The sequence below is a fragment of the Scophthalmus maximus genome, chromosome 20, assembly GCF_022379125.1.
Source record: "Scophthalmus maximus strain ysfricsl-2021 chromosome 20, ASM2237912v1, whole genome shotgun sequence".
Lineage (NCBI taxonomy): Eukaryota > Metazoa > Chordata > Actinopteri > Pleuronectiformes > Scophthalmidae > Scophthalmus > Scophthalmus maximus.
The window spans coordinates 3,500,128-3,520,725 of NC_061534.1; the positions used below are offsets into that span (position 1 = coordinate 3,500,128).

A 20,598-nucleotide genomic window follows, 5' to 3' on the forward strand; every position below is an offset into this window, starting at 1 on the left:
GCACATGACCGTTACACTTTGATTTCATTATAGCGGTTATCTCCTAATAGAAAGCCGTGTCCTCCCCCTAGACGGACAGTGACGTTGACCTGATTTCATTTTTTGCATGACTGAATGGTTTGGCTCAGAGGGGCGGTGGAGTAACAGTCTGAAGATATTGCCGTCTTTCCCTTTTTCTTTTCTATTAAACTGAGAATCAAACGTCAACTGATTCAAAAACAGAATTCTTTAACAGAAAAACACTCGTCCTTCAATGAGCTCCAAAGCTTTTGTCGCTCCCATATATACATGCGAAAAAATGTTTTCATTAAAGAACAACTTTTTTAGCCGCCGTCCCCATCTTACTTCAACTATTGCTTAATCTCATACGAATGTCGGAAACTAGAAGAGTCCTCGTCTTGCTAGCCTTTTACAAAATCATCGCCGAACCAAAGGTGCGCTCGCAACGGACGCGCCGGTATCGAGAACAGTGAAGCTGCTCGTGACGAGAGCAGCAACCTTCTTGCTGTATTGTGACATGTAGAACCATTTCCCCGCTCTGCTGGTCACAAAGGCTTTCAAACGCGATCCTTCAACGACGCCGATGTTAGCGCACACGAGAAACACTCCGGCGATGGGTTGATGTAGTGGCTGCAGCCCTGGTGGGTCCATTAATGCAACTAATGAAGGCCATAAAGAAATATCCAAGCCTTCAAGGCCACACACACACACACACACACACACACACACACACACACACACACACACACACACACACACACACACACACACACACACACACACACACACACACACACACACACACACACACACACACACACACACACACACACACACACACACACACACACACATTCTTCAAGCAACAAAAGGGTTTTGACCCGGTGGGTCAACGATCCCTCTTTACTCAGTGCAGATGCTTTGATTTCAATGGTGGTTCCATGGCTAGAGTCATCAAGCAATTTTTCAGTGAGACAAATCAACAAAAAAAAGAAACAACAACAACAACAACAACAACAACAACCTCTGCGACCTTTCTCTCCGGGCAGAGAAGCAGATTTAATGGCTCGTCAGGCTGCGGACTTTCAGCAGCAGCGACTTCGTTTCTGGGCAGGATCATTTTCTCCGCGCTGCAATTTAATGTGCCATTGTTGTGAGACGCTGGTGGATGCATTTAACACCGCGGCTTCCAGCGCTCAGTTTGGTTTTTAAAACTAAACGTCAGCTTAGCCTCGGTTTCTGTGGTTCGACCGGAGGCGTCTCTTCGGGTTACGTTGCCAGTGATTTTGGCGCCGCAGGGTTTCCCCCCCCCCCCGCCGTCAATACGACACACTCACGTTTCCTCTCAATCGGTGTGGGTCCAACTGTAAACCTGTTTTGTTGCCGTCATGTCGGGGTTTTTTTCCCCTCGACTGTATTTTATATACCTGTATGATAGTGAGACACTGTTGTGCTGCTGTCATGTGGAATCATTATGAAGAGGATTCAAGCCCACAGGAAGAGAAATGTACATACACAGACATAATCCTTTGTCTCCTCTTTTATTGTCAATGAAAATAATTCAATAATTGATATAGTCAAAGTTACTAATAGCAAGTCATTTTCTCACGGTTAACGAAAATTAACATCCCGGCTAAAAACACTGTTGCGGCCAAATTAGGTTTCCTGCTGATGTGATGGGAGTATGTTGTCAATGTTCACATTTGGCGAGTCAGAAACGCGTTCGTACTCGAGTGTTTCGGCGAACCCAGATGTTGCCACCACGGCGTCGTCGGGACAAAAGCAGTGGGCTCGTGTACGAACACAGTTTCTGGGACACGGCGACGTCCTATATTGTCACGCTTTGCATATGTGGGCCCCGCAGGACAGTGGCACTTGTTCAATTAGATATCAAAGATAAGACAAAAGGGAATTTGTAAACCCTCATGTTTCATGTCCTGTCATGCGTTGAGGGGTTCTCTAACAAAGCACAGTCATTATTCATCAGCTCGGGGTCCGGGCTGCCGCAGACCCCCCCCCCCCCCCGGACCCCGGTGGCGGACGTGAAACTGAGGAGCACTCACTCCGAAGCTACGTCTGGGACCCTAAACGTCCCCAGAAGTCTACAACGTGCACGCTGACATAATGAGAAGGAAGAAAAAAAATACCGAGGGGCCGACCGCGACTGACGATTCAAATCTTTTTGACTTTGCCTCATCAGTCTGACAGGAGGGGGTTGAGCTCCGACTCTGCCGCTCTGAAGGGGGACGAGCCGACAGGGGGGCAAATACCCTCACAAAAGCCCCCGTCTGAGACACGAGCGCCGGGCAGCCGAGGTGGCGACGGCATCGCGCGAGGGACGTATATAAAAAAGACCTGGTTTGCAAGTTGGCCGTCTCTCTCCGGTCTTTTCCTCAAGCACTCCCTGCATCGAGTAGATACTGTGCCCCCCCCCCCCCCCCCCCCCCCCAGACAGCTCTGAAGAGAGAAGGATGTCACACAGCCAGCCACGGCGCTCGCTTTGCATGTCCCCCGGCTAATTCCCCCTCCTCCCTCCGGTCGCGTTCCACTTGACAGGCATTCCTCCAAAAGCCATTTAGAAGAACACTTTCATTTTCCACTCCCTCTCCCCTTTACCTCATCAGTTTTTTAGGGGAACCATTAAGGGCTTAAGTGCACACAGGCACACGCCGCCGACACAGAGAGAGAGCTTAATGAATCTACTGTAGGTCTCATATCCCAGGTTCCAGTTAAGTCATTTGCTGCTCGGCCACTCCCCCCCCCCCCTCTCTCTCTCCCCAAATTCTGCCCCGTGGGCACGGAAACGGCAGCTTTCAACGTGTGCATCGTCAAATCCTTCCCCCCCCCCCGTCTTAAATGATTCATTTCGTCATTTTCGGTGATCAAACGCAATATAGTTTTAAATCGCTTGAATTATTGAGGGGTTTTTTGGTTTTTTTTGTGGTTCATAGAAAGATTTTTTTTTAAAAAATAAAAATTTGGTTACAACTCCACTGGAGCGGGATCGCGCTCGCTCCCGCCGTCAGCCGACAAACTGAACCGCCGTTAACGACGACGGGGGGCTAATGAGGGCAAGATGTATGTCCCCCCCCCCCCCCGTCTTTCATCATTGTACAAAAATGCGGATGGCGAGAACAGCTGCTCAGGCGACAATGCCAGCAAAACCCCCTCGGCGGCAGAAGTTGCTCACTTGTTCAGCGCAACATCCTCTCTTTTTTTCTTCTGTCCCCGGCGCCCCGCGATTTCATGCCCCCCCCCCCTCCCTCGACTGCCGGGTCATCGTCAAAAGAACTCCTCCCGGCAGAGGCCGTGGCGGACGATGGCGACGATGCTGCGCGTCGTGAAGTGCTGTAAGTGTCAGGGACGCCCGAGGCGCTCCTCCCTGTCGCACGCGCAGTAATACAGTCGTACACACTCCCAACACAAACCCCTCGCGCGCCGGGTATTATTAGCATCTTCTGCAGCCCGGGTTTGTGGCCTGCGGCGAAGACAAACAGCGAGAGCCGCTGCGTTACTGGAAATCACAACAAATACAATGAGAGAAGAGGCTACTGCAGATTTCTTCTTCTGTTTTTTTTTTGTTTTTTTTAAAGCATATGCATGAGAGTGTGTGTGTGTGCGTGTGTGCGTGTGTGTGTGTGTGAGACTAAAAAGGGGGAAAACAGCTCAGTGGCACCTTATATAAAAGATCCACCCACTCCATTGCCCTAAATTGAATTTCATAATCTCCGATACCAGCCCCCCTTCCCTACCGCGGGCCCCTGGCAGCCGCTGTATACTTCATCCTCCGATAACAGTGGCGTCAACCCACCCACCTTCACTTGTTCTGTCGAAAAACACACCAGCGTTCTTTTTTTTCCGCCAGTCTATATAACTGCGAAGCTGTGACGAACACACGCGCGCACACACACACACACACACACACACACACACACACACACACACACACACACACACACACACACACACACACACACACACACACACACACACACACACACACACACACACACACACACACACACACACACACACACACACACACACACACACACACACACACACACACACACACACACACACACACACACACACACACACACACACAAAAATGTGCCAGATACTGAATGGCAATAAGTGTAACTAGCATGAATACACAACGCAGATTAAGTGTAATTACAATGCACAACACTCGAGTTCACACTGGGTCGCAACAAAGTGCCTCGCTGCCACTCGCGAGCAGTGAAGCTGTGCTACAGTGCTGGAACGGATGAGTTGATCTATAGTGAAAAAAGGTTTTATCAATTGATACCTTTTAAACCCCCAGAACACGTTGCATAGTTGCAATGTAACCGATTGTTAAGGGATATATTGGTTTTCGTCAAAAGTCTTATCAGTCAAATGTGGAGCCTCAACAGTTAATCGATTATTAAATCAATCGCCAACTATTTTGATAAGCGATCAGTTGGTTCAAGCCGTTTTTATGGGGGAAAAGTAAAAATTCTCTGATTTCAGCTTCTTTAATATGAATATTTTCTTGTTTCTTTGCTCCCTTGGACAAAACAAAACATCATCTTGAGATTATGAGAAACACAATCATAACTTTTCACCATTTTATGACATTTCATGGACCGAACAACTAACCGATTAAACGAGAAAATAATCAACAGATTAATCAAAAATAATGGTTAGTTGCAGCCCCTAGTCAATTGTACGTTGGCAGATTGGTCAGTGACTCCTGTGTAGGGCAACGACAATTCGTTGATTAGATGATCAGCAGTAAATTAATCTGCAACTTTTTCTCTCGTTTTTTTTTCAAGCAAAAAAAAAATGTATTTCCTAATGTGAGCTTGGAACAGATTCTTAATTGTGAGGTAAAATTGGCAGTTTATTCAAGTTTCGCTCTGTTGGTCAGACAAAACAATCGATATGGAGAAATTATAATTGACATTTTTCAGCTCCGCCAAGGAGTTTCCATCCCGGTCTGTTTGTTTGTTGCTTGGTTTGTCAGCAGGATTATTTCCGAGGGAATAATTCATGGATTTTGATGAAAAAAAAAAAATCTGGCCTATTTAGGGAACGAATATATCTATAGATATAGATATCTGTGAAATCTGTGCAATCTGGTGCAGGTTGATAGGTCATGATGGAGCTACAGTATATGGTCTATTGGATGCCAATCTAGTAATGATAGTACGGACTGAGCCTCTTGGACATAGCTCGTCCTTGGCTTTTTTTCAGACTTCGTCTTCATTTGTTTTCGTATTTTATCTACACCATTCAAACTATTGTACAGCTCGATCTGTCGTTCATGGCCTTGTCGTGCCCTCATCTTTTTTTCATTTTTTAAATTTCTTTTGCAGAAAATATACAGTATTTTTTAACATGTTTTTTCGTCTTCTTTGGTCACATTAACTTTATTCTCACAAGGCGGTGGCTCCTTCTCAGGCAAATGTTTGAATTATTAAAGTGTGGTTTTCAGAAGGGAGCGGAGACATTTGTGGAGATCACTTATCTTTTTTTTTTTTTAAATGGTGCCCTGTAGGCATAATGATTTGCTGGAATCAGGCGGCAGCCGCAGCCGCCCACGGAGGTCCACTCCCGGAAAATAGATTAACGCCGCCGAAAGTTGCCACTTAGAGTGACCTTTGTAAGTTTGATGAGTTTATATCTCGTCATGCCGTCCGTTGTGAAGTTAAAAAAACAAAAGGCGGAGAAAGAAGTTGTTTGTCTTGGAAAAGTTCCGACCAGCTGTCGGCCATTTCTTTTCTGCATCTAGCGCCATTGTATGCCTGATGAAGTTGCTTACACATGCTGTAATGCCACACGACTACATTCTGTCATATCATCTATAAAGAACAACACTAGTTACTCAGTGACATAAAAAAAAAAAGGAGGGAAGTACTATGAGTGAGGACCTTTTCAGGGAAACGAGAGCAGCAGCAACAACAGAAATAAAAAACTGCCATAAACATCGTGCAGATAAGGTTGTGTCAAGCCGCAGTGAGAAACGGTTCAGCTGGGACAGATACGGGGGAAATAACGGCCGCTGCCAAACCCCCAAAAAAACTACCAACGTGAACAAAATGTCACGGTGAAAAATGAAGCGAGGCAAACTCACGACAACATCACCCGTCGCGTGCTACAGTGTAGTGCGAGCGGCCAATTAATCAAAGAAATTTAATAAGTCATTATTTATTGCTCGATCATATAGGTGATGGATGCTTTTATTCTTTAATATATTCTGGTTCCAGGAACAGTAAACTCAATGGGGAGACAGGATTTGCTGACTTTTGGCTTTTGGAAGGGTTTCTGACAAAGGGTGATGGATAACCCTAAAGAGTAGACTTTCATATTTCATGAAACGAACTGACAAACAACTAACACACAACCTAAATACTAACTTAAATGTCATCCAAATCCACTACTAAAGTGGGAAGACTTAACCCTAACTCAAACATCAACACAGATTACCCACAACATGAATCAGGTCTGTCCACTGACAGCCCATTAAAACAAGGTAAACTCACAGTTTTCATGTAGACATAGTCCAAACTTTGTAGGATGAGGCCTCCACCATGTGGCCAGCCAGGTCTCTTTGTTCAGAGAAGGTGAGCCAGGTGAGCTGACTTCCTGTATAGATTCTGTGGGTGGAGCCACAGGAAGCAGGAGGCCAGGTGAGGGAAGTGGGAGGGGATAAAGTTCTTAAACAAAACTGTCTTGATTGAAGCTTTTTTTCTGTTTTGGATAATTGTAAACTGAATATTTTTTTTGGACTAAAGCTCAGAGGGGCCAAGAACTATGAAGATGTCACAATGGGTAAATCAGGAAAAAACAACAACAACATCAATAATCAATAATTAAAACAACTGTTGCAGCACTATCACATCTCCTGACTGTCATATACAATCAATATACAACGTCTGGGATACATAATACATGACAAGTGAAGATTTTGAGCAGGCAGCATTTGAAGCAACAACTGCACATTAGTTACGAAAGGGTTGTGATGGGTTTAGCTCATCAGTGAAATTATATTACATTATATTGTATCAACAGGCCAAGTCGAAATATTATTTTTTGGATGTATAATTCAATAAAGCCACAGTCAATGGCTCACTATGCTGCCACTACTATACCACTGCATGTGACATTTCAGTCCCCAGAAGCAGCTGCCGAGTGAGCGCTCCTCACTTTCACGCTGCTCTCTGGGGCAAAACAAAAACCCCCCAAAAAAATTCATCCCCCACTAAGTCAAGTCGTCCTGTCCTGTCCTGCCCGGTGAAGATGTCCGCCTCGGTTACAGGCGGCTGCCCGGAGGACAGAGAGGCAGCTGCCAGGTCGGGCTCGGAGACAACGTTAACTCCTGCCTCCTGCTCACAAGTGGGGAATTTACAGCTCACAAGGTCAACGATGGCTTTTTTTAAAAATTTCTCTACCCTTTTTCGTGTCGGCAGAACATTTCTGATCCGTTGGCATATGTAGCACACATTAGCTTGGTGACTTGGTTTGTTGATTACCCTGGACCTGCGTCGTGTTACAAAGCCCCGCCCATTATCAGATAATCGGTTGTGATTGGACCAGCAACTTTCCTGCCGGGCAGAAAATCCCTTCCCAATGGAGGGGGATCCAGACCGAATTCTGCCGGGGCGAATTTAAATGAGCTCCCCAGAAGTCGTCCGGGTGCCGGGCTAACAAACGTGTGGTCAGTCAACCTTTTTTTTTTTATACACGTGAACCCAATAAAAAACATTCCCCGCGCCTTTAATCAGTCCTTGTTAAAACTAATGACGTGAGAAACCCTCTAAGCGGTTTACCCGACGTGAACTTCGCTGCCCATTACTCCGCACAAAGTGCATTAAGACAACACCACGCAGGAGCTGATCGCACATAGATTAGGTTTCAGACGCCAGCCCGAGGTTATAAATTGGGGATCCAATCCAAAAGGAAGACACTACGGAGCTGGAACCCGAGTGCAGAAATACTTTTCTTACTTAAACCCCCCCCCCCCCACTTGTAACATGTTTTGACGCGATGGTTTTTATTCCTCGACGCTTGAAAACGTTCCGGAATCATGATATAATTTGCATCTCCACTTCCTGGTGAATGTCACATTATGCGCCTGCTATTTGGGACGACATTGTCACTAGTAGTTGCGGTCGGTGGTGCTAATTGCACTATTACACCCTCTGGCAAGTGTCGACAGCCACTCCAAGTGGGAGGGAGGAGGGAAATGAAGGAAAATAGAGGACGTGGCCCTGCAGGCCATCTGGCAGCTCTTCAGGAACAAGACGCGCCAGAGAGTCACAGAGGATTTGTGAACATGTGGATGAGGAACTCGGGACAATAGAGAATAGAAAGGCAACAACAACAACAAAAAAAAGAATGCCTCCAAGTTCCCACATGTGTCCAAAGACATTAAAACATAGACAGGCAGATTTTATTTGTTGCTGGCAGGGTACTGTCAGAAATCAAGCTACGGAATTAATTAAGTACAAAAAGTGAAACTTGTCCAACTTGTCGAGACACCGGGGGCCGCTGTAGCCCGGAGACGAAACTCTTGTTTGTGTTTTGATTAACACGAGCGCTCTTAAATCCTGTTACATTTGAATGCACCTAAATTTCCATAGCATGTCTCCATTGTGAGAGACATCCTCTCTTGTGTGATGCGATTCGAAGGATGTCAGGTTCTTTTTTCTATCCGTCCCCATTCAAAGCCAGGAAACTAACAAGGGGCTCGTGACTTTTTGACCCCAGAGCGCCATAGGAACATTAAACGTGACACTGGAATACCGAGGTAAAAATGACGCCATCGAAGAGGAAAATCTGTTTCACGAAATAGGTGAGACAATCCCACCGCGATCCTTTTCACAAAGCTTTTTAACAAGGAGCCCTTTTCGATCAAAGGGTCAAATCCATTTCCCATTCGAGGGTCGGCAAAGTGGGCGAGTAACTCTTCCCCGGTCTTTAAATGAGTAGCGAATTATCTCTAAATTAGCCGCAGTTCACGCCCATGCAACGCGAAATGCCCTGTAGACGCGGAACGAGTCAAGTAGATACAAATTGACGTCTGGAACTCAAATAGTCGCGTGAATTGGCACAAATTTGACATTGCGGCCGTCCATTACACCCCTCATTCTAACTGTCTCACACTGGAGATGAAACACAGATGAGAGTTAATGACCGAGCCAAGTATGTTTGAAAAATCTTATCAGTGCAGTCGGTCTTGGGTTTCTCTCGGCTCTCGACGCTCGAGTGGTGATTCACCTCAAGCGCTTTTGGTAACTGTGTGTCGTGAAGTGCTCTGTCTGTTCAGGTAGCAAGGCGCTAAACAAAGAGAGGCCGTTCGTATGTTCGTGTGATCTCATATATTCATATCAGTTAGTCCGCTGGTTATTTTCTCAATTAGTCCATTAACGGTTTTGACCCCCAACATTTCTGAAATCGTGAAATATGCCCTATATCACCTTAAAATATCTTGTTTCATTTGACCAACAGCTCAACACAAAACTCAGGGTTGTGAACAACGAACGCATCGGATCGTCCCATCTGAAGAAGCTGTAACCAACAAATAACTAATTATTACAGTGTCAAACAAGCTGTGGATTGTTCTTCTCAGGGTCGGCTATTTGTCGAGTCGTTCCAATTGTGTAACCTGCTTGAAATTAAGTAAGTGTTGTGTCTATTGGAAGAGGCTGTAGCAAAGTTAACAAACAGCCACAACGAGCTGCCTTTTCCATTGTTAACTGACTAATTCAACCAGATCAGAAATGAACGACTCCACTGGTTTGCAAAAACAAGTCTCTTGAGAACACGATTCTCCTTCTCACTTGATTAATACCGTCAGTAAACATTTTGCCGAGGAGTTCATGGGCTCAATCTCTGTAGTTTCATGTCCTCTTCAATACGTGGATACGGCACGATTGACAGCTGGTACCGTCCAGCCGGTGCATGGGCGCAGGTTGTTGGTGCACGAGCTCTCAGTCCGACCCATCCCCCGCTTCCATGTCCGGTTGCAAAAAAACCCCAACATGGCGCTGGAGAAACACAAACCAATGGGTGACGTCGCGGTGGGTTGCCACTTGTGAGGATCATAGCTATTGTAAAGCTAATGTTATTTGACATAAGTTTTCAGGTCAAATCACAAATCTCAAAATGTGCATCTTAAATGCCTGTGATTTCTCTGAACAATTCCTTTTTTTTGTGCATGGCTCAGTTTACTGCCAGCTGTAACACTGCCATCAAGGAGCTATCAGTATTCTTAACTCACCAATCAGCTCTGCATTGTCAAAATCAATTACCCAAGACACTTCATACAAAGTACATCAGCTACAGCAGCAGAGCATTATGGATATAAAAATGGCCTCTTTCGAAAGCATTAATTTGAGTTGACATAGTTCTCTTTTATTCCTGATAAAATAAGATTGTACCAATATCTGTCCAAACCCCAAAATGTACTCAATCATCCAAAAAGGTTGTTTTTTTTATCATGATTATTACAATGTGAAGGAGTCCATTTTCATTTACATCTGTCTCTCTTATTGATGCCAACAGTGCCTTGCTGCGACAAGTGGCCAAATATCTGTCCTGTCGGAATAATGGAATAATAAAAGTGTTTACAACAATTCAATCATACTTAATCACATTACAGTGCATTGTGTCGCATCAGGACAGACCTGGGTGGAATTTCTGAGCCATCGAGTACAAATCTGGATTCATGTTTACTCAGTCAAAGTGAGAGGTGAAGATACAGTCTCAGTGAAAGTGACGTTTTTGTATATCACTGGAAATGGATATTTTTCCAGACCGAAATGCTGCTGCTGGAGTTTTGTACAATTTGACACGAATCCACGGAGCAGGCTCTCGGTTTCCCTTGTGCCGCTTCACTAATGAGTTATTCATGCTTATGAAATGTTGATTAATTGAACTGTCTCGGGCCTCAGAAAGACTCTAATTTAGGGTGACTTCTCCCTCCCTCAATTAGTCACTATTGGGTTGTTTTTTTCATACAGCGAGTCATCAAGGCCTGTCGCGCGCTCATCCGCAGAATTTCTCCTGTATAAATTTAAATCAATAACAGAAAATTGGAAGAAAGATGAATGAAGAAAAACAAGTATTGTGGCACATTTACAGCTTTGGAGCTCAAGCATATTATTGAGGCTTTTTAATAAACAAGACAATGCAAAGTATTCACAGAGGACAAGGCCGAGGATGCATACGACCGAGTTCACCATCCCGCTGGTCTGAGGAAGAAAAATATGTCTCTTTGTGTTGGACTTTGTGTCGCTATGGGTGTTTACCTGAGCACAACGGCTGGAATGGTTTACGGCAAGCGCGGCGTTGGTAATTCACGAACCTCTGGTTCTGCCCCCTCCCTATGGTGTATAGGTCCTGCAGAGTTGAGAGTGTAGATCACATGGGTCACCACCAGCGCCACTCCCTGCAGGGCTCCACAGTGCCCGAGCAGAGCAGTTCGCAGACTGATGGCCCCTCTGTTCGGATGCCTTCCGCACAACCAGGGTTGAGGATAAAAGAGAGGGAAAGAAAATTGTTGTTGTATTTCAAACTGGTGGGTCATAGTGGGCGCAAGTCTTTATCGCTGGTGAGTCACGGGCACTGAATTGTTGCCTTCCGGCCTCTGCCTCCATTTTTTCTTTGCTGCCTTTTTCTCTTCCATTTGATTTCGCTCCTCGTCTGCGGCATCCAGTCCGAATCGGAATGGCACTCAGCGGAGCGCATACCTCCGCCGAGGCCCAACGGTCCCCTTAAATTCAATCAAGCCGCACCAAATTGCACACACTCATAGATACTACCAGTCTCCTATAAGTGCAGGGTCATCGAGATCTGTGAATTATTCACTGGAAAATCGTGGGGGGGAAATGTCTCGCCATGTTTAATAAAGTGGAAACAAAATTATTCGGAACCTGCCCCTTCGTCCAGATCTACGCCAAAATTGAATATCGCAATCCTTCCGCAGAGTTTGATGGAAACCGTTCTAAATCTGTTCTGGCATCGAAGCCAAGTAACTCGAGATCATAGGCATAATAGTTCACAGGCTAATCCACCGTTGCGTTGAGCGTTTTGAGATTCCTTATCTTGGGGAAAGTCTGCCTCACACATGTAAAAGCAGGAAATAAGTATGACAGGCTCAGGTGGCAAGTTGCCCCCAGTAGTGACTTTGGCTGTTAGCACAGTTAGCGATGATGGCCTTTCCGGGCCAACCGCTTTCTGTGTTTTACTTCCACATCAGACGAGCATCTGAAATGACCACTCAACATGATTCAAGTCCATTCAGAACACGGTTCTGCTAAAAAGTCCTAGTTTCCCCCAAATCTTGGCAGATGCCAAGTTAGCGCGACCCTTCGGAATCACAACGGCCAACTTAATGATGGCGTGGGAGCTGTTCCTGATTGTGTAATCAGCCACGAGAAAGAAAACAAAACCTGCTCTGATTTTCTCTCTGTAAAGCAAGTAACTTCTCTGTTATTTGCACAGGTGTCCTGCAGGTTTGAAGGAAAGCTGTGGGGGGGGGGGGGGGGTTGGAAATGTGGACAAAACCGCAGAGGCCGACATATCTTCCACCGGCACAGATACTGAAGAGACGGGGCGGGGAGCGAGAGAGAGAGAATAATGTAGATAGCATAATGGAAAAAGATGTGGAGAAGGAGGGAGTGAGGGGTGTAAGAGGTTCGAGCTGATGCTTATCGCCGTTGAAAAGATCCTCTTCATATCCTGTTGTACGTGAGGCCGTGCTGTTCCTCAAACTTAAGTGTATATTCAAGATTTCGGAACCGATAATCACTGAACCTCCGCGTGTTGAAACCTACTTCTGAATTTATTAAGACTTAAAGAAATCTATATTCTTGGCACGGACATGCACTTGTCAAGCCGCAGACATCAACCCTCTTATGTTTTAACTAAGCTACACGTTGCCTAGCAACGCAGCGGTAGAGAATTGTGAGCCATTGCAACCGTTCTTGTTTTGAAGATGTTGATTTCTTTTCAACCACATAACTAGAAGCTCAGATTTCACTGCAGCTAAGAAAACACTCAAGTCCCATGGAGGTATTCGTTCGGTGACATGGGCGGATAACGTGCGGCGGAATATTACCTCTTCGGGTATTAACCCGCAGATGATACATGTACCCTAACAAGGGCTAGGAGTTATTGATCACTTTGTTTATGTATGTATTGTCTGTTCCGCAAATGTGAATTACACATTTTATTGTGCACCACATGATGCATCTGTGGTGGTGGTGGTGGTAGGGGGAAGGGGAGGGTGCTGTTCCTAATGTGGTCATCCATCACCTGCATAAATCCCAATCATCATAAATCATAACCCCCCCCCCTGCACAGATATAAACATGCATGTGCATGCAACGTACCTGAATGTGCACGCGTGCAACCGGGACATTTCATCAGGGACCCGCTCGGTGCGCTCTCCCGGCCGCAACGCGGTGTGTCAGATTTCCTCGGGGACGCCTCCCGAGCTCTATACCTTTTTTTCCGGCCGCGGTTTGCATCTCATGCTTTATGCATACGCACACACACACACAGAACCGCTCTCTGTTTAACTCCAAATGATGATGTTCTTTTAGAGCGGCTTAAGCTCGATGGCCCACTTACGCTGTGGGCCTGCACAAGCCTCTAATGAAATACATTTTGAGTTGTCAAGACGAGGACAGTGCAGAGGTCCAACACGCAGGCGTCTTATCTAATCTCATGACATACATATGTTCAAAAGAATCTGAATGGAGTGGGGGCATGTGTGAGGTGCCGACGACACAATAAGAATCGTCCATTCCTTCATATGAACATATGTTTTAAGATTTAAACTTAAATAAAAATAAATTCATACATTCATGCTCGCAGCACCAATATTAATCTGTGTATATACAGTATATTTATGTCCTTGAAAAGCAATGGAGATGCATAACAAAACTGGAATAATATTATGTGCACTATATCTCTTCCCCTGACTACATCTGGAAAAATATCCTCCCGGATAAGTCACATTGAAAAAGATTAACAATCTTACACATATAAAAAAAGGAAACAATTAGGATAATTTATCTATTATATAGCGCATGGCATTATAAATATGTTGCGTTAATAGCCGGACCTGCCCGCTTCGACCTTGCTGCAAACAATTTCGGAAAAAGTCTCCAACGAAGGACTTTTCTGTCAGACCATTAGTTATGGAAGTCCATTATTTTATTTTTCCAGCGGACAGTGTCTGGGGATCCCTCAGTTCTCACCGCGTCCAAACCCGACCTCCTGCAGATGTTTTTTGGTTTTTCTGATTTCGCCTTTTGTACTTCAACGCTCTCGCACCAGCTACTGACAAAATAAATCAATGCGGCGATTGTTTTAGCCGAGACACGTCACTGGGCCGCGATTAAACGCGGGCCCGGGTGCGCTGTTTGTCTGTCAGGGCGGGCGGGAGGGAGGGAGAGCTTAAGAGAAAGACTAAGTGTCTGTGCCGCTGCAGAGATCAGGAGCTTGCACCGTCGTCAGCTCCCCGGGAAGAGTTCCCTTCGTATAATAATTGTTGTTTTTTCGCTGCTAAACAGGAATCAGCCACGGCTGCGGCGCCTTAATCCGCCCGTCGTCTGCAGCGCGAGCGGTGATCAGAGCCGATCCGTGTCTGTCATGAGGCCGCTCGACGTGCAAAACACGCACGGCGCACGCGCATGACCGGGGGGGGGGAAAAGCTGCTGCGCTTCACACGCAGACATTCGCTGGTGCGTCCACGATTTCCCCCGGACCCGGCGTCTGCAGTGCGGACGGTGTTTCCGCTTGTCTCATTAGCTTTCCTTTTTATCACCAAAATAATTGACTTTCGGTCTAGCCAGTCGTGCCTCTCTCGCCGCGTGCCTCGTCTTGCGGGAAATGAGGGGCAATATGCAACATCGCACGCGGCGGGGGGGGGTGCTGGGTGTTGGTTGGGGGGGTGGGGGCGGTGGAATTGGAACGGAGTAATTGGAGCCCTGAGTGGAGCGAGAGGCTTGCGATCGCTTTGTGAGTGGCTGGCATATGTCTGCGTTACTTCCAGCTGCCGTGACTGTGAGTGAACTAATTACATCGTGTTTGTATCCTCGCTAATTAGTATCCCAATTAAAAAACTAAAAAAAAACCTATACATGCGTTTCGAGGGGGCGGGCGGACGTCCGACCAGAGCTTAGTCCCGGAAGAAGTTTGTCTCTGTAAAAGCCGACAGGGCAGCGGAACAGCACGCAGAATCGAGTGCCTCTCGATTATGATTATTAGAGTTTGATTGATTTGCAATAATATCAAAAACGTGATATGGAAGTTTCCCCCAGCACAACTACCACTAGTGGTACTACTACTGCCGCTCAGGCGTATTCGCGGTGCATAAATAAAACTGCCATATCAAAGGCCAACTTTTTTTGCGGAACCTCCAGTGATTACACACGAGTCGTACCAAGTGCGTGTTCCATCCACCTACTCTCACGTGTAAAATTAAAAGAAAAAACTAAAATAATGCTTATGCTCGGCCTGGCTGGGAAAAAAGTCAAAGTGCAAAGTGAAAATGGATAAATGATGTCGTACGCGAAGCAACGTTGACTCGAGCATCAGCTTGAAGCTTCAACTCTGAGTGGAGAGTGAAAAAAAAGAAGAAAAATTGGCGTCAAACGAGATCGTCGGAGCGACGGGGGGGAGAGGCGCGGACGTCACTCAAATTAATGCGGCGCACAAATCAAAACGTAAACGCCATATTTCAATCGTATTCTTTCCTGCCGTCTTTACCGTTTGAATGACTCTTCCAATTACATTATCTTTATGCTCTTTTCGCGGCGGGGTTTAACGGCACTTGACTGTAGAATTATTGCCGCCGGCTGTTTATCTTGACGCTCCCGTCCCCAAATATTTGCATAACAGCGGTAAGTCGAAACGCACATTCGCTCGCATTGTTTTTTCTTTCGGTCAATTTTGGGATCCAAATTTTGCGGGACATATGAATGGAGACCTATCACACCAATGTGCCCGCCTTTCATTATATTAACAATAATTAATACTGACCATTTATATAGCTCCTTTCAAAAACAAAGAGAGTATTAAATCATATGCAGATCCCATCTCAAATATCACATTAACGCCATTCTGTTTCGCTTTTCTCTTCTTATGCAATGTAATCGATACGGGGTTAGACTGATGGACGTGCCGACCAATAATATCCGTGACTGTGTAAAGGATGGACGAGGGGCCTTCCATTGATACAGTGATTTAATCTTTGCAGCCTTCATACAGTATATATTGTATATGCATACTGAACTTTCAAGGGCGTACTGCATACGGGGGGACATCTGGGGCCGGTCCCTCCGAGGATTTCACTGAGGCTCCATCAGCCAAGTCATCTCCGGGCACCAGGGCGGAGTTGTCCAGCTGACAACTTTTCTCATAACTTCTCTTTCCCCCCCCCCCCCCCCCCCCCCCCCCCCCCCCCCCCCATGTCTGGGGACGGAAGGCATAGAAATGCCGTCTTAAGTATCCTGTGTGTTTTCTGCGTGAGGGAAAACACAACGTTCCCGAGGGCAGATTCTAACGAGGGGTAGACAAGTCCTGCGAAGGCCAGCGAGTGTTTTGTCCTTTAGGTAATAAACCCCCAAAAACTTGGTTTCGCACTCTCCGAGAAATTCTAAATCACACCCAGGATGCCGCGATGCGTCTTGACAGTTGGCCTGTCACCGGACATCGCACGAGCCCTGGCGTTTCACATCGACAGTGACGGGGGGGGGGTTCTCTGTGATCTTAAACAGTATTAATAACCAACCGCTTCCCCTCGACCACGCGCTGCCATTCTGTGTTAGCGGGAACGGAAGGCCCTGGCCCCTGAGGAGAATGTTCTCTCCCCAAGTTCTTGCTAGAACCGACTCCCACTTTATGCCATTGCGATGTTGCTCCTTTTTGTAAAAAGGCCACGGGATGTCGTCCCTGAAGAAAACCGCAGCGGAGCGGTTTCGTTTCCTACAACAACGACGACGACGACGACGACGACAGCACATGCACCTGGAAAATTCCAGTTGTGACGGTCAAGCCGCTCCCCGTCACTGCGCAGCAGCATTCATCCCTTTGTCACCATCGCGGGCGCGAGCGGGTCCGTCTCAGAAGCGCTGAGGACTGGCGGAGGGCGTTCAACCACATCCTCAGCTACCAAGTCCTGTCATGCCAAGAAAAGATACACGCAATACATTCCTTTTTGAAAAACCACCGCTCAGATGTCCGCGTAGCAAACAGTTGCACATTATGACGAGCAGCGAATCTAAAGGGAAATCAAGGCGCTGAGCGCAAAAAGGCCCGGTTAGCATCTTGGCTCTTCAATGTCACACATTGGACCGCACTGTCGACAACTTGTGCAGCCGTCTTCTCACCCCCCCGCTCGCGCTCCGACCTGAGAGCCCGATAAAGAGTTGAGTGAGGACCCGTCGGCTCGCTTGATAACGCTCAAATCGGAGTTCTGCTCGGGCCCCCCCCCCCCACGTGTCACGGAGATGCGCGCCGCAGCCCGAGCGGCGGAAATGAGAGGGGGGTGGAAAAAAGAAAAAGGGAAGAAGGTTGAGCCGGGATAATTTCCAGCAGGTTTCTGAAAAGCTTTAGAAAAAATTGCTGAGCCTGGCGGAAAAAAAAGGGCTCGCGGCGTTTGTGTTATTAAAAGCCGTGTGTGTTTTTACCTGTAGCCAAGTCCCCGAAAAGGCCCTTTATAAAGGTTAAGTCATAAAGTAGAGGGGTTTCCAAACACTAGTGCTGAGAGGCAATCTCGAATATATATATATATATATATATATATATATATATATATATATACATACACTGGATAACTGTGCCTGTTTTTCGGCGCGTGGAGATCAGTTCTTAAAGCGGGGAGCAGAATGTCAAAAATCTCTCACTAATTTGCGACGTTATCATATCGAGAGAAGAAAAAAAAGTATGAATATGTGTTTTTTTTCTAGGTTCCTTTTCATTTGAATCGCTTTGTATTTGTCCATTGCGGCGTAGTCAGTAGACACTGGGGCTGCTTACACGATTACTTGCATCCTTTACCATGACCACTCTCCTTCTCCCCTGTTCATAAAGACGCCTTTTTTACTGCAGAAAAAGACCTTAACCTTAAATAAATGTGCAGGAAATATATTGCCTCTTTTGAAAAAAATCGCTCCGAGGCCGATCGGCGCCCGACTGGAGCGTAATTGAAATCTCATTGGCGGTCGGAACAATGCACGACACAAAGTGACGAGACAGGAGGCAGGTTCCCTTTTTTTTTCTTTTTCTCGTCGTCGGCTTTAATTAACACTTTTCATGATGAAAGCTTGAGAGGGTTCTGTGTGAGACACCGGCGAGGGGGGGGGGGGGACCTAAGCCTTCTGAGCTATCTAAGCACTTGATGTTTCATCATCTGCTTAATTGCTTACCCCTAATTTGCTTTCGCTGGCACTGTCACTGCCCCATTGTGCCGTTATCGAATCACCGGGCGCCGTAATTAACTTTTACATTGTAACCACCAGCCCTGCGACCGGCGCGGGAGCAGCTGTTGAATGGCTTTAACTTCCATTGTCTCTGTCTTTCTCTTGCCTTCGCAGAATGAGTACACGTGTCCGCGCCCCCTACCCGGTGCCTGGCTGGGAGACGTGCCCACCATCCGCTGACCTTACGAGAAGAGCCGGGAGCTGGAGGTTCTTTTCCCGCTTCGGACGGTTGCCAGGGATACCGGAGGCCGGCGCGCGAAGGACAAACCCCGTGAGGATGCTGGCTCCCATCGTCCGCTTTCAAGACATACGTTTAAAACAAGGACATCAAAGAGGAGAAAATGCTGTTGTTGTTGTTGTTAGTTTTTCTTCTTCTTCTTCTTTTTCTTAAGATTTTATAACGTCCTTTTTTGGCCTGTGGTCATCGATCATCAGCTTTTTCTTTTGCGGTGCGTCACGCTCTCGACCGCACGAACAGGCCGCTCCGCCGTCAAGAGTTCGTCGTCTCCGCGAGGCCTGGACCGTCTCAAGGAGGCTTGACAAAGGGAGAAAAACTGGGCAATGAATTGTTGACTGCACACGCACGCGAACGCGTGGCTCCGCGCCTGCGCCGCCAGAACGCGTGCGCGTGCCACTCAGAGTGGGTTTGCATCGCGGCCGCCGTCTCTCGCTCATTTGGGGTTTCATCAGAAACACTGAATCAAAGTGCTACAGGATTTCCGTGCACCCGTCAGTCAGTGGCGAGGAATCTGCTCCAATGTGGGGGGGGGGGGGGGGGGGGGGGGGGGGGGGGGACTGCTGGAAGAACTTGTTTTAAGGAATTGTGGAAGAGTTGCCTGAAGGGAAGCAAACGTCCGTCAGTCAATGACGTGTGGTGAAGGTTTGTTTTTTTTTTTTTGGGGGGGGGGGGGTCGTTTGTTCTGTTTTTCTAATTGCAATCAAATCTCGACGAGGACGGGACAAGCAAAGGGGGGGGGGGATTAAAAAAGAAAAGGCTCCTGTCAGGGGTACAAATGTACTTTTTTTCTGCAGATGTAACGTTGTTAATGTTGTACTTTATGAACATGTGTTTCTGCCGGGGGTTTTTTTTTGCAACGCCAAATACCAAAGAGCCAAAACGGAGCATTTTCGTGGCTTTTTGGCTTTTTGGCTCCGAAAACCACGGGTGGAAAAATCGATCCGGTGTTGTCCCTAAAATACAAAATCCCAGGAAAAAAAACAAAAATCCAAAAGAAGCCTCAACTCGCCCCCTCGTTCCCGGGTCCCCCCCCCCCACCACCATGTGTTGTGTATCGTGTACGTCTTTTGTGAACAGACCCTGCGACATCAGGGGGAAGCTCTCGCCCTGAAGAGGTGACTCCGACCCACTGCTTCACGTTTTTACGACTGACGTTTAACACACGCTTCACTTTTCTTCCCCCCCCCCCCCGGCCCCCGTCCAGCGAGATGTGTCCCTGCGCTCTCCATCAAGTCCCCACACGCATTCAAGTTGTGGATTATTTGTCCGTTTCCTCTTTCTTATGCAGGAAAATGGTAATTTTCTATTGTAAATTTCTGCTTCACCCCCCCCCCCCCCCCCCCCCCCCCCCCCCCCCACCCCCACCCCCTCCTTCAATTTGTTGATATTTAGTAAGCACTTGTATTCTTTGTTCACTTTCAACAGTATGTTTTATAAGGAAAAATAACGACTTTAGTGGTGAGCAATATGAACTGGTCAGAATTAAAATATTCATCAATCATTTATTTGGGTGTCGAAGCTCTGTGTGTGTGTGTGTGTGTGTGTGTGTGTGTGTGTGTGTGTGGAGTCTTTCTCCTATTGCTTGTGTCCACTGTGATTTAATAAGCTTGTGCTGTTCATGTCTATACTCACACCCGTTGAAATCTGTCGTCGCCCCCCCCCCCCCCCCTGACGAGGGGCTGTCACATCCACATTAGCCTCATTAATTTAGAGAGCACAACATTGATCTCCGTTTCGACCGAGCTCTGCTTTTTTTTGCGCGAGGCCACGCCCCCCCCCCCCCCCCCCCCCCCCCTCTAATTACGCCTCTCGTGTAATGGCTTGCATATCTCCATTGGGGGGGGTGGTCGAGTGAATTTTCTGCTCGGCGTTCGC

General features: G+C 46.9%; 1 protein-coding gene across 2 annotated transcripts in view; it reads left to right on the forward strand.

The window, feature by feature from the left end:
• lrrtm4l1 (leucine rich repeat transmembrane neuronal 4 like 1) overlaps positions 1 to 19,390 on the forward strand; it is a 39,505-nt gene extending 20,115 nt beyond the window's left edge. For both annotated transcript variants that reach the window (XR_004785107.2, XM_035609164.2), the window contains exon 3: positions 18,600 to 19,390. Coding sequence is in view for 1 of the 2 variants with exons in the window: in XM_035609164.2 (XP_035465057.1) it covers positions 18,600 to 18,665 (66 nt within the window). In the remaining variant the exon portion in view is untranslated. The remainder of the gene's footprint in view (positions 1 to 18,599) is intronic.
• Positions 19,391 to 20,598: the final 1,208 nt, after the last annotated feature.